The 13,019-nt window shown below is 35.7% G+C and overlaps 1 protein-coding gene across 1 annotated transcript; it reads left to right on the top strand.

Moving 5' to 3' along the window:
* The first annotated feature begins 3,249 nt into the window (after positions 1-3,249).
* Positions 3,250-12,816, top strand: LOC126494913 (killer cell lectin-like receptor 2). The gene is made up of 4 exons (XM_050132409.1): positions 3,250-3,305; positions 4,385-4,609; positions 6,972-7,111; positions 12,709-12,816. The coding sequence occupies exons 1-4, from the start codon at positions 3,275-3,277 to the stop codon at positions 12,814-12,816; spliced, it is 504 nt and encodes a 167-aa protein (XP_049988366.1). The 5' UTR covers positions 3,250-3,274.
* The last annotated feature ends 203 nt before the right edge of the window (positions 12,817-13,019 follow it).

Raw genomic sequence — 13,019 nt, 5'->3', positions numbered from 1 at the left:
GAACTGCATTGTCTGCCTATGAACATTGGAGATAAGCTTCAAGAAAGGAATTTTCATTTATTGTGCTACGATTTTCTTGTGAGTGGTGTAAAGAGAGTGATCATGATTAGCAGAATTACTTTGTGACTATTTCAAGTGGTTTACATAGCTTTTTCTGCACTTTGTAGAATTTTATAATAGGAATCCATTTTATTTTTAGAGTATTAGGAAAACTGTAAATGTATTTAGAAAATTTCATCAATAAAATGTATTAGATATACTAGAAATGAATAGAGTTCATCAACAATTTTTAATATCTTTTTTATTCATTGCCCCTTCAAATAATGTTTAATGGAAGAGGCAAGGTAAATCATGAGTACTTATAAATTAATAATTTGTATATTCATTACTATCCTAAGAATGAATATTTTATGAGCATTTATGATGCTTACTAACAAATTTTCATTCATTCTTTCTATTTTTTGAGACAGAATCTCTTTCTGTAGTCTTATCTCTCTGGAAATTTCATATCTAGATGTTCCGCCTGCTTCAGGTACCACTGTAGAAAAATTTTAGTTTTATGCAGGACTCTCAAGTAACATTATACATTTTACTTTGCTTTGTGGAATGTTCATGTCCATGGAACCCTTTGCAATTATGAATACAGGTGTTTTGGCTTTTAGTAAGAAGACTTTTATTATCATATCTGGGATCTGATTTTAATTTTCTGTATTATTCCTTTCATATAATCCTTTGGACATTGTTTCTGGCATACACTTTATAAAAATTGTCAAAAGAAGACTAGATCATTTTATATCCATGTGAATATCACACCATTTACAAAAGCTTTAAAAGCAAAGAGATTTGTCTCTAGGCAAGTTTTCAGTTTTTGATGTGTTGATAATCATTTTAAAACATGTCAGTTACTTAGGTGGCACCAGTTTTGTCAAACATTCTTACGGCCATGTTACCACTCAGTCTTTATTTGGAAATTCAAGGTGTTTTACCATACCTCCAAACAATCATTGATGTGACCACTAGTTAAAAAGTTTTATCATATGTTGTGGAAGCCAGTCACCTTCCACACTCTTTACAGAATTCAGATCCTTAACGGAGTTAGTAATCTTCCACCCTACCCCAACACCAAATTCTAAAATGTTCTAAACTTGGACATTCTACTTTTTTCTTTACCTAAACATCATTTCAAGACAAAGTTTTAATTTAAACCTTCATTACTTCTATCCAAGATGAGGAATCATCAGGTGACATCTTCAGCCTCAAGAGATTTTGAGTTTTCTTCAGATTCACAGTGTACAGCCAGTCCTCATGAGACTCAAGGTCCAAGAGAGGCTGGCCACAAAGGTGAGTGCTCTCCTCTTAAGCACTATACACACCAAACATTTAAAACTGTCCCAGCCTTTCTACTTATTGCCAAATGGTAATAGGAGATCACCACAGGAAGAAGTGAGGACTTACAAGCTTTTTAAAGAAATAACCTTTGAGACTAGAAAAATCAATAATTTATTTTGCATTTGTTAGTTTTTTATTGTTTACTTTTTGAGTCAGGGTGTCATGTAACCAGAACCAAGCTTAATTGTGCTATGTGGAAAACGGTGGCCCAGAATCCTTTTTTCTCCTAGCACAGCCTCTCAAGTTGTGGGATTATAGTTGTGAGCCACCTAGCCTGCTTTGAATACATTTTTTACAAATTTGAGAAACCAACAAGTTTTAGTTCATTTTATCACAATATGATTTTAAATGTGAGGCCTTTAGAAAGAGAAACTACCTTCTGAAAAAAAAAACTGAATTTTCTAAAAAAAAAAATACAATCTTTAAGTAATGAAAAGTATAGCCAGACAGTTGTGGCACAGCACTTGGGAGGCAGAGACAAGCAGATCTTTGTGAATTCAATGCCAGCCTGGTCTACAAGTGCTATTTCTCTGACAGGTTTCATAGCTACAGAGAAACCCTGCCTCAAAAAAAAATGTTGAAAGCAAAGCTCTTACTAAACGAGATATTCCAAGTGTTTCATCAAACTTCACTGTAATTCATCATCAACAGGCAGATCAGAAGAGAGGTCTAAATTCTTTACATTCTTTCTCTTGCCCTTCAAATATTGTCCCATTTAAACACTAATCTGAACACTTTTGCTACATTAGTGTGATGATAATGAGTTGCAGGACCCTAGAACCCAAGACCTCAAATCACAAGGATAAATATCTTATTTTCCTGAGAAAAACAGAATTTATGGACAGGGAAAGAGCTGACTTCTAGCAATTCTTTTATAATGGACCCTTATAGAGTTCAGAATTTTCATACTGGCTACCAGTTTCTCAAGGTTTCTAGAGGTTGATCTTTCTTTCCTCTTCATGCTGAGTTATTTGGAGTTTCCTACCTGCATTTTGCTTATGACTTCAGTGTTTTGTAAGGTGAGCTACCTGGGCACAGCTTAAGCCTGTCACTCCAGCCTCCTGTGAGACTGAGTCAAGGCTGAATGGGCAAAAATTATCTAAACTCCTAAATAACTGCTTCTGTATATAGGGTATAAACAGAATAGGTATGTGTCATCCAGAAATATAAAAGTCAAACATTTTAGAGTTCATTAGAATTTATTAATTATATAAAATAAAGGATTTCACTATGACTTTTGTATATGAATATAATTTACTGATCATTATTATCCATAATTCCCCTTTTCCTGTTACCCTTTCAGTACCTTCTAATGCTTCTACTTTGATGTATTGTCTGCATTGCTTCCTGTCCCTTTAATTATTAGTTACATGTGTTACATATTTGTAATCGATCCTTCCATTTAGTGCTGTTCACATGCATATGTTTTAGAACTGACCACTTGGTATTAGATATCCACTTATGAGCTCATTCCTACAAGAGATTTAATTTCTCACCTGTCATCAATTATCTGTAGTTCTTCACCTAAGACTGGAATTCTGTGAAGATTTCCCCTGTACATATTGGCATGTGTTGCTTAGGTTACGCTATTTTTGAGACTGTCTGATTGCAGCTTCCCTGTCTAGAGTCTGTATTTTATATTCTCTAGTCCTCTCCTCTGAGCTGTTCCCTGAACCTTAGGTGTAGGAGTTAGTTTGTATTCTGGAATTTTATTTAAAACATTAGAGTTTATCATCCATTTGTCACATGATGCTCCAGGTTATAGCTAGTGGTGAATGATGGGATGGTCCTGGTGATGATTCTCTTACCAGTTCTGATGTCTTTATAGTATTCAATCTCCTTACACCTCATTGCAGTGGCTCTCGGGATCCTTTGCTTACTTCTAATGATGGCAATCGCAGTGTGGCTGACATACAGTGAGTAATTCATATACATCATATGCCTAGGTACTAGCAATAAACTCTAATAATGCCATATAATATAATTAATTTGTCTGTCATCAGGTGACATTTCAGGTATACTGGAATTTTTTTGTTTTCCCCTTGACTCCTGAACCCTTGGGCATTACAGTGACTCTGGGGGTGCCTTGGACTTATTCTGTTTTACTCAAAATAATATTCCCTGTGATAATATGTATCACTGATATTCTGCTTCCCTAGCTCTGATGACTTTGAATCTTACATAGACAACTTGTAAAAAAAATAGCTGTGCAAAATAAATTACATTTTCTTATGGATATTGAGGACATGGTTAAGTGAAGTTTTAATCTGTACACAGAAGTTAGAAGTTCTAGAACTTTTGTTTTACCTTTTATTTGATGTCCTCACATCTTTAGAGAAAACCACTGATGGGTTAAGCTCCAACAAAGCTGGAAATTTGCATATTATTGTCTCTTCTATGGTGGGTAGTCCATCTGCTCCAATGATAACTGGGATATTACTATACGTTTCTTAGTTCAAATTTTCATGCCGTTTTAGGTGTCTCTAACTATTTTATTTAAGTATTTTTTGTTAGTTTTTTTTGTTGTGAAAAAATGAAGTAATCAGAACATAAACTGTTTCCACCATAATATTTTTAGCTATCTTACCCTAAAACTCCCAATAATGAAAGTTCATTTTTTCATTCTTATAGTGAGTTAGTTGAGGTGTTAATTTTTAAGTATCAAAATAGCAATCAAAATAATGATATGTATTGGCTGTCAACAGGAAGATTTTCTCTAACCTTAAATTTCAATACATATGCTTTATAAGCATTTTTATTTTATCTTTTACTAATTTTATTTTTTTCAATATAGCCAAGAAAAAATAAAAACTGAAAAAAAACTGTATATAACCTCAATTTCTACAATTAACTGATTTGTTAATTTCTAAACTTTAACATAGAAATTAAAGTAATGATATGTGCTGGTGTAAAATGAAGCTTTTTCTCTAATCTTCTATTTCAATACTTATTCCATATGAACATTTTTTGATGTTATATCTGCTACTAATTTTAGTTTTTCAGTATAGTGAAAAAAATCATAATCTGCAGAAAACACTAAACGACCTCACTCAACAGTATCACACCCTGCAACGGAGCAACTCCTTAATGAAAGAAATGCTGAGAAATAAGTCTAGAGAGCTTGATGACCTCAAACGACAGAAGGAACTTGACTCCTCCAGCAGAGAACAGAACAGATTCTGTGGGGAAACTAAGGTTTTAGATTTCATACAGTTCCCAGGTATGGAGGGGACCTTGAATAAAGTATTTGACTTTTCGGTACTGACTCTTCTCCAGAAGATTTGAAATCCAGTTAGCTGTTTTTAACACTGGTGATCTGTGGATTAAATGTTGAGATTTCTTTACTTCATGTAGGGGTAAGGAACCCTGGAAATCCTTGTTTGGGTTAGGATAATCTTTTAGTATCTAGAACTCAGGGGTCATCTGGTGCTCCTACTGCTGCTACCAGCGCATGGAATTACAATTCATCACAGCTAAGAATTCAGGTCATTTTTGCTTATGGAAAAATCTAAATCTCCAACTTTGTATTTGTCAGAACGTGAAGTTTTTAGTAAAAATGTATTTACAAAATATTTAGAATAAAATGAACATAGAACAATTAGGTGGATGCAATCACAGAAATAACTATGTTTGTGTGTGTTTTCTTCTGTCTTGTTATGACAAAGTTGGCCTGTTTGTGACTAAGATATTCTCTCTGAAGTTCACATGGGAGTCTCACCATGGCTGTTCACATTCATGCACGTCTAACAGTAACACTATTAATGACATCTGAAAGACAAACATATCAAGTGTTATGAGAATTTATTTTTATTTTGCATCATGACTAGTTATCTTAATTGATACAACTGATCAATAATTATTAAATAATTTTCAGGATTTATAATTTACAAAATGCTTTTGTATATGATCTTACTGTGCTGATAGTAGGTATTGACAATTTCATTATACACGGATTGGTAATATCTTTAAAATTGCTACATTGTAAAATATGTGACAGGAAAAAAAGCTCCAAATTTTTTTTTTGAAATATTCCAGACCCATGAAAAAATTTTGTGTCATTATTTATTTTTTAAAAACTTTATCATCTATAAATGGTAGCTTAACACTGCAATCCCTGTACGTAGGAGACTGAGGCAGAAGGATTGTACATTTGAGAACAGTCTATGTAGCCTAACAAATTTCAGGCCAGCCTGAATTACACAATTATAGCTCTTCATAGGAAAACAAAGATTGAAGATAAAGTTTGATAACTGAACATGGCTGTCCCTATCTCCTCAATAAACAAAATAATTGTATTGAGGTGTTGTTGTTACACAAACTGGACACATTTTATTGTTTTAAACTTGACATGTTTGGGTATGTGGGTGTACCATTGAATGCATCAACATAATCAGAACAGACTATCACCTTCACAATCTCTCTCATATGTCTCATATCTCTTAAAATAAAAGCATCTAACATAGAGCACAGCATAACTCTAAAGGCATAGTATGTGTGAACCAGTGTAGGCACAGGACATTACTATTAATCTAGAATTCTGTCATTCTTGTAATAGTCTTTGAGCAGAAAGTGTTTGTTCTCCACCCTCAAGATTTTTGTGTTTTAGATGGTTTTGTTTCTTAGGCTTGGGCTGTGTTAGAACCTTCATCTGATGTTGAGGGAAGGGTCACTAGTTGGTCCTGGCCACCTGTCTAGCTTAGACCAGAAATAATCACACAGAATCTATATGAATTAAATCACTGTTTGGCCCATTAGCGCTAGCTTCTTATTGGCTACCTCTTACATTAACTTAAGCCATTTCTATTCATCTGTATATCACCACAAGGTCGTGGCCTACCAACAAAATTTCAGCACATCTATCTCTGGTGGCAGCTATATGGCATCTTTCTGTGACACTGCTCTTTTTCCTCCCAGCATTCAGTTTAGTTTTCCCACCTACCTATGTTCTGCCCTATCAACAGTCCAAGGCAGTTACTTTATTCATTAACCAATAAAAGCAACACATAGACAGAAGGACCTCCCACATCAATCTGAGTTGAATCATAAAATTTAGTTCTGGGCCTGGATTGTTTCATTTTACACACCATACTCAAGTTCATCTATGTTTGTCACAGCGGTGCACATCTGTATTGGTGATGTTGAGGTGTTGAGGCTCATTTGGTAGCCCAGCCTGTCTTAGAATCTACTTTCTAACCAATTCTACTATGGAAGTTACCTCTACTTAGCCTAGGCTGGCCTCAAACTGCTGGTGACCCTCCTGTCTCACTCTCTAGAGTGCTCAGGTCATGGGCATAAGCCACTATGCCCAGCCAATTTACTTCCCTTTAAAGGATAAACAGTATTGCTTTATGTTTATCTGCTATATTTTTCATACTGATTTATCCACAATGGACACATCAGCTGTTTCCATATCTGTTATAAACAGCATTACATAAAGCATGGGTGTACTGGAGTCTCTGCATTCTAGAATTTCAAATTCTGAGAGCTGTGATAATTTTCTTAGTTATAGAGGCTTGACAAATGCATTTCTCTGATAATAGCATGTCAGAAATTAAGAAGTTTAATCATCTTCTCTGTTGTAGGCAAATATGTTAAAGGTCAATTTTTCTGCTGTGGCATAAAATGTTATTTCATCATGGCAAATAAACACTGGAGTGGATGTAAACAGACCTGCCAGGACTGCAACTTCTCCCTTTTGAAGATAGATGATGATGATGAACTGGTATTGTAGACTCTTACTTTTTATCTTAGACTCTGTCTTTGATCTTGGATAGTGAGGCACTGAGTGCAGGTAATTTTTTGGTTGTATATAGTTTGCCTGTAATGTGAATAAATCTGTACAGTAAGAGTCTCCCAGGAAACTCACTCCTGCTCCTGTCTTATTGTCAGGATACAGGGTCTTTTACAAAGAGACTTGATGTTTAGGAGACAACTGTGCTTTGCATTCTCCTCCCTTTCTCAGGATTCTGCAAGAGGATCCCTCAAAGAAGGAAGTTTTCCCTGAATAAGCTTAACCCTTTAGTATATAATATCGTGATTGATATTTATTTATTTCCACAAAGTACCAACTACATTTGCCAAGAGCCTAGTGCTTTCTTCTTGAAATCCAAAAGTGAGACTGTCTGAAATGATCAGTTGGATAGAGAAATTAACTGACCACTAGGCCCATTTGCAAAATGGAAATTATATAAGTGTAGTAAAAGGGAAGGGCAGGCTGCGTTCCCGCCACCAGGCTCCCAGCCAACTTTACCCAAAATAGTTACATGGAAACTTTATTCATTTAAACACTGCCTGGCCCATTAGTCCTAGCCTCTTACTGGCTAACTCTCACATCTTGACTAACCCATTTTTAATAAACTGTATGCCACCACAAAGTCGTGGCTTACTGGCATGAGTCTAACCAGTGACCATCTTGGGAAGGGGAATCATGACGTCTGCCTGACTCTGCTTTCTTTCTCCCAACCCACCTTTCTGTCTACTCAACCCACCTAAGGGCTGGCCTATCAAAAGTCCAAGGCAGTTTCTTTATTAACCAATGTAAATAACAGATAAAAGATCCTCCTACATCATTTCCCCTTTTTCTGTTTAAACAAAAAGGAAGGCTTTAACTTTAACATAGCAAAATTACATACAACAAAACAGTTATGAATCAAGAATTGCAGTTACAATATATCTATTTTATCTTTTATCATAACAATGGAAAACTATAACTATCTATCCATTCTTCAACTCCATCAAAGACTCCAGAAGGATATAATATTATCTAAGTAAACAAGAACTTAGTAAACAAGAAACAAGTAAGTAAGTAAGCAACTTCCAAAACTCTAGAAATGACAGAGACATCTTGCTGTCTGGACAGTCACCCAAAGTTTTTTTGTACCATTGGGGCATCCATCTTCAGCCTTCAGGCCCATAGTATCTAGCAGACATTTCCATGAAGCAGGAAATTTCAAAGGCAGTTCAGCCACTATCTGTTGTGTCCTGCAGAATGTCTCACAGACTCTTTTATGAATCAGGAATCCCAAAAGATCATCTCACCTTTAGGCAAGTTCAGCAGTCATCTCTCTGCAGGTTCTTTGTGTCCAGTTTATGCATCAGTCCAGGCAAGAGCAGTTTCTTGCCCAAATGGCTAACCAACTCCATAAGGAAACCTTTTAATGCCCATCTTCTTCTTGAAGTAGATTGGTGCTGCCAGGAGCAGATGTGTCTCATTGTCATAAAAAGCCATAAATTATTAAAACATTAAATGTCATATTCTGTAGTCTTTGAAAGATATGAAGAATGCCTATCTAACTGAAATATATCTCTATATATCTAGAAAATCTAACTAACATGACTACAAGCTTGATTATTATTGATGATTATCCATTATCAACCTATATTTCCTAATTATGCATTACATTTTTAAAATGAACTATACAATCACAACACCTTAATCAATATCAGAAATACATATACATATAACAGAATTGACTTTAAAATCCATACCAATGCAAATTATTCATATCTGTATCATATCCCCCTTTAAATGTAAAAGAAAATTTACAAACAATATTTGGGAATATGGACACAGTTTTTTTCTCTCCAAACTGCTTCCTGCTATATGGGGGCATTGTTATTTAGGTATTTCATGGTATAACCTGTGTGCTAGTTTCATCTCAGTTGGCAGTTGAATGAAGTTATTTTCTGAAGGTGTTCACAGTGACCTTTCAGGAGAGCATAGTCTATCATACCATGTTGGGATAGAAGGAATCCACAGGGTTTCATCCTCTGTGAAAACAAAAGAAGAACCTCTTTTCCAAAGCATCATCTTCTTAGACCCAAATTTTGAAGTCATTATACTTTTAGAACATACATGTTGGATCAGCTTAGCAGCCCACACAATGAAATGTCTCTCTGTATTTAGCTCCTTCACAGTCAAAAAATTAAAAAAAATACAATATACAAAATCCAAACTCTGTGAATTTTCCATTTTTACATTGCTTATTTTTATTTATTTTTTAATCTATAACTATCTGTATTCTGTCTCTTTAAAGACTTACCCTTTTTTAAGGTATTAACTTTTTCTCTATAGTCTTTTTGTTCTCTCTCCCAAGCCTACATATGTCTAACACTATGACCCATTTAAGGTCTTTTATGTCTGAATCTGTCCTATTGCATTGCCTGTAACTTTTTTACTGACCAGGAGCACTTCTTAAAATGCTAAGCACTTCTTAAAAACTAAGTTGCACCATGTAGAGGTGATACAGTACTGCCTATTTACTGCCCAGTCTAAACCTTAACTGTGCTGTTATTATGATAATTATGACAGTTCCTGCCTGAGATCAGCACAGTTCAGCATGGCAGAGCCACTCTTGCCATTTGGTGCCCCTGAGCAGAGCACAGTTCCAGGTACACAGCAGTCCTCATTGCCATCAAGTAAGCCTTAGCACTTTACTCACAAAACCCCATCCCAGAATTCTGTTCTGTCTACTCCACCCACCTGGTCTCACTGTTGGTGGTCCCACAGACTGCCCAACCCACAAAGCCATTATCACATTCATAGTTTGGTCCTATGTAGGTTTCTGCATTATTAGTCCTAAGTCAGTGAGCTCCCACTAGCTCAGGTCTACTGTTTCTGTGGGTATCCGATCATGGTATTGTATCGACCCTTTTGCTTATATTATTGTTACTTTCTCTCTTCAGTTTGTCTCCAGAAGTTCAGACCAGTGCTTAGCACAGGATCTCTGCATCTGCATCCATTAGTTGCTGGATGATGTCTCTAGGTAGTCATTAATCTGGTTGCAGGGGAAGGCCAGTTGAGGCACCCTCTCCACTATTGCTTAGGGACTCAGCATGGATCATTCAAGGTAGCCGACTGAATGGGAAAAGATCTTCAGTGACTCCACATTGGACAGAGGACTAATCTCCAAAATATATAAAAAAAAATGAAGAAACTAGACATTAAAATGACTAATGATACAATTTAAAAGTAGGGTCCATATCCAAACAGAGAATTCTCAACAAAAGAATATCAAATGCCTGAAAGACACTTTAGAAATAGCTCAACATTTTTAGCCATCTGGGAAATGCAAATCAAAACGAGACTGAGACAGCAAGTTATATCAGTTAGACTGACTAAGATCAAAAACACCAATGAAAGCCTATTCTGGAGAGTTATTGCTGGTGGGAGTGTAAGCTTGTACAGTCATGTTGTAAACCAGTATGGAAGTTATAGCAGTTTCACAAAAGTTTGAGAATCAGTCTATCTCAGGACCAAACAATGCCACTCTTGGGCATATGCTCAAATGATGAACACTCATAACACAAGAATATTTGCTCCACTGTGTTTATGGCAACATTATTTGTAATGAAACCTGGAAACAATGTATATGCCCCTTAAATGAAAAATAGATAAAGAAAATGTGGTATATTTACACAATAGAGTATATACAGTTAAAAAAAAAAGCAATGACTACTTGGTCCTTGTACCTTGCTGTTGGGGATTTTCTTTTCTTCTTTCCCATCCCCTCTCTCTTTCCCTCCCTCCTTTTCCCTCTCTCTCTCTCTCTCTCTCTCTCTCTCTCTCTCTCTCTCTCTCTCATTTTTTTGAGATACGGTTTTTCAGTAGCTACAATTCACTCTGTAAACATTCTGGCCTCAAACTCACAGAGAACCACCTGCTTTTGCCTCCTCAGTGCTGGGTTTAAAGGTGTTTGCCACCACTGCCCAGCAGGATTTTCTTTTATGATTCAATGTTTGGTATTCTGTAATCTTCTTTCTTGTACCTTCTTTCCTAACTTTTTTCTTTAGGTTAGAAAATTTTCTTCTGTAATTTCTTTAAATGTAGTATCTGGGATTTTGGGCTGGGATTTTTCTCCTGTCCCACTCTTCATAAGTTTGTCCTTTTCAGTGTCCCAGACTTTCTGGATGTTTCATGTTAGGTGTTTTTTATATTTAACTCTTTCTTTGATCACTGAATTTATTTCTTCCATCATATCTTCAGCACCTGAGATTCTTTCTTCCATCTCTTACATTTTTTGGCAATGCTTGCACTTTTAGTTTCTGTTGACTTACCAAGACTATCCATTTTGGAAACTCTGTTTGTTGTGTTTTATTTATTGCTTCCATTTCAGTTTACAAATACTTAATAGTTTCCTTCACTCATTCATTATATTTCTTTGTTTTCTAGACATTCTTTAAAGGATTTATGGATTTCTTTAAGGGAGTTTGTCATTTCCTCTTCAAGGTCTTCTATTATGTTCATAAATTGTTTTTATGATCATTTTCTTGTGTTTCAGATGCCTTGAAATATACATGTTTTACTGTCATAGTATAGCTGGGATCTGGTGGGATCTTGACTATTATTGATTTTGTTCTTATGCTGGCTGTCATGTAGGCATTTGGTTTTGAAATAATTATAGATCCAGGTACGGATTTCTGAGGTTGTCTTTGTTAGATGAATGTTTTGTTCCTTGGTTACTGTCATCTTTGTTTTCTGGATTTCTGGTGATCACTAAGACCTTTGATATGATAGGGAGTCTGTGTCTAAATTTGGATCTGTTTTTCTGGTAATTAGGTTGGCCTTTGTTGTAGTGAGGGGTGTCTCTGTTCTTCCGACTCATGTGGATTGGTTTTCTGATTGGTGTAGTTTACTCTTCTTCAATATGATTCTGCTAGAGTTGGAGGCAGGGCTTGGCAGTGGGGCTGGTAATGAGGAGTGTAGAAGAGGACCTCATGATGGGTCTTGAGAAGCAATGTGCAAAATGGTGCTGTTTGACTGGCAGGAAGAAGGTCACTCACCTGCTCTACAGACTAGTGTGGACAGAACATGAGTCAACGAAGTTTGCTGCTGTTATGGGGGGGGATATTTCATTTTAATGAATTTGGTTTGAAGACAGAGGGTCACTTAAGATGAACACTTCCCACGTGCTCCTATAGTAGTCTGAAATGTTAATTTGAATGATTTCATAATTTCATTATTTAAGGAGCTCTATTCAATATTCATTTAGGGGTCAGAATAAGGGAGATTGTGAATTCAAAGACAGCCTTGGCTACACAATGAAATTTTCTTTGAGAAACACTGTCACAAATTGTTTCATGAATCTGGTTTCTCTAGATAGATACCTGGTGTTTTCTTTTTAAATAACTTATGTAATTTACTGGTTTTTCATAAATAAGACACATGTGAGAAATTACTTAGAAAATGAATTGGAGGGACTGAGGGACTAGAGGACAGGACAGCAGAGAACTGACATAAAAATACTTAAGATCTGTTATGTTGTTCTTTCTCCAAAACAGAAGGAAACTTAATCATTATATATGTCTTTTCCCTTACAGAAGTTCCTTCAGGTCAAAATTATTCCAAATAGTTACTGGATTGGATTATTGTATAATGCAAGAAAAAACAAATGGCAATGGATTGACGATGACCCAACTAGCCTGTGAGTTTCCTAAATACTCACATTCTATAACAGTGGTATATGATTTGGGAGGATTGTGTGTGATATTGGATGTCATTCTGTATATATGTTGCCTTTATTAGGTAATGAATAAAGCTGTTTTGGCCAATGGCTTATCAGAGTAAAGCCATGTGGGAAATCTGAATAGAGATAGAGAGAAATGCCATGTAGCTGCTGAAGAAATAACAT

This window comes from Alexandromys fortis, unplaced genomic scaffold (assembly GCF_014885135.2).
Source record: "Alexandromys fortis isolate MF-2015 unplaced genomic scaffold, M_Fortis_MF-2015_v1.1 scaffold_418, whole genome shotgun sequence".
Lineage (NCBI taxonomy): Eukaryota > Metazoa > Chordata > Mammalia > Rodentia > Cricetidae > Alexandromys > Alexandromys fortis.
This window is presented reverse-complemented; position numbering and strand designations above follow the sequence as displayed.

Bases quoted from the DNA above. Each gene is read 5' to 3' on its own strand.
- LOC126494913 (XM_050132409.1), top strand. From the start codon at position 3,275: ATGATGGCAATCGCAGTGTGGCTGACATACA. The intron at 4,610-6,971 runs GTATGGAGGGGA...TCTCTGTTGTAG, and splicing joins AGATTTCATACAGTTCCCAG to GCAAATATGTTAAAGGTCAA. The intron at 7,112-12,708 runs GTATTGTAGACT...TTTCCCTTACAG, and splicing joins TAGATGATGATGATGAACTG to AAGTTCCTTCAGGTCAAAAT.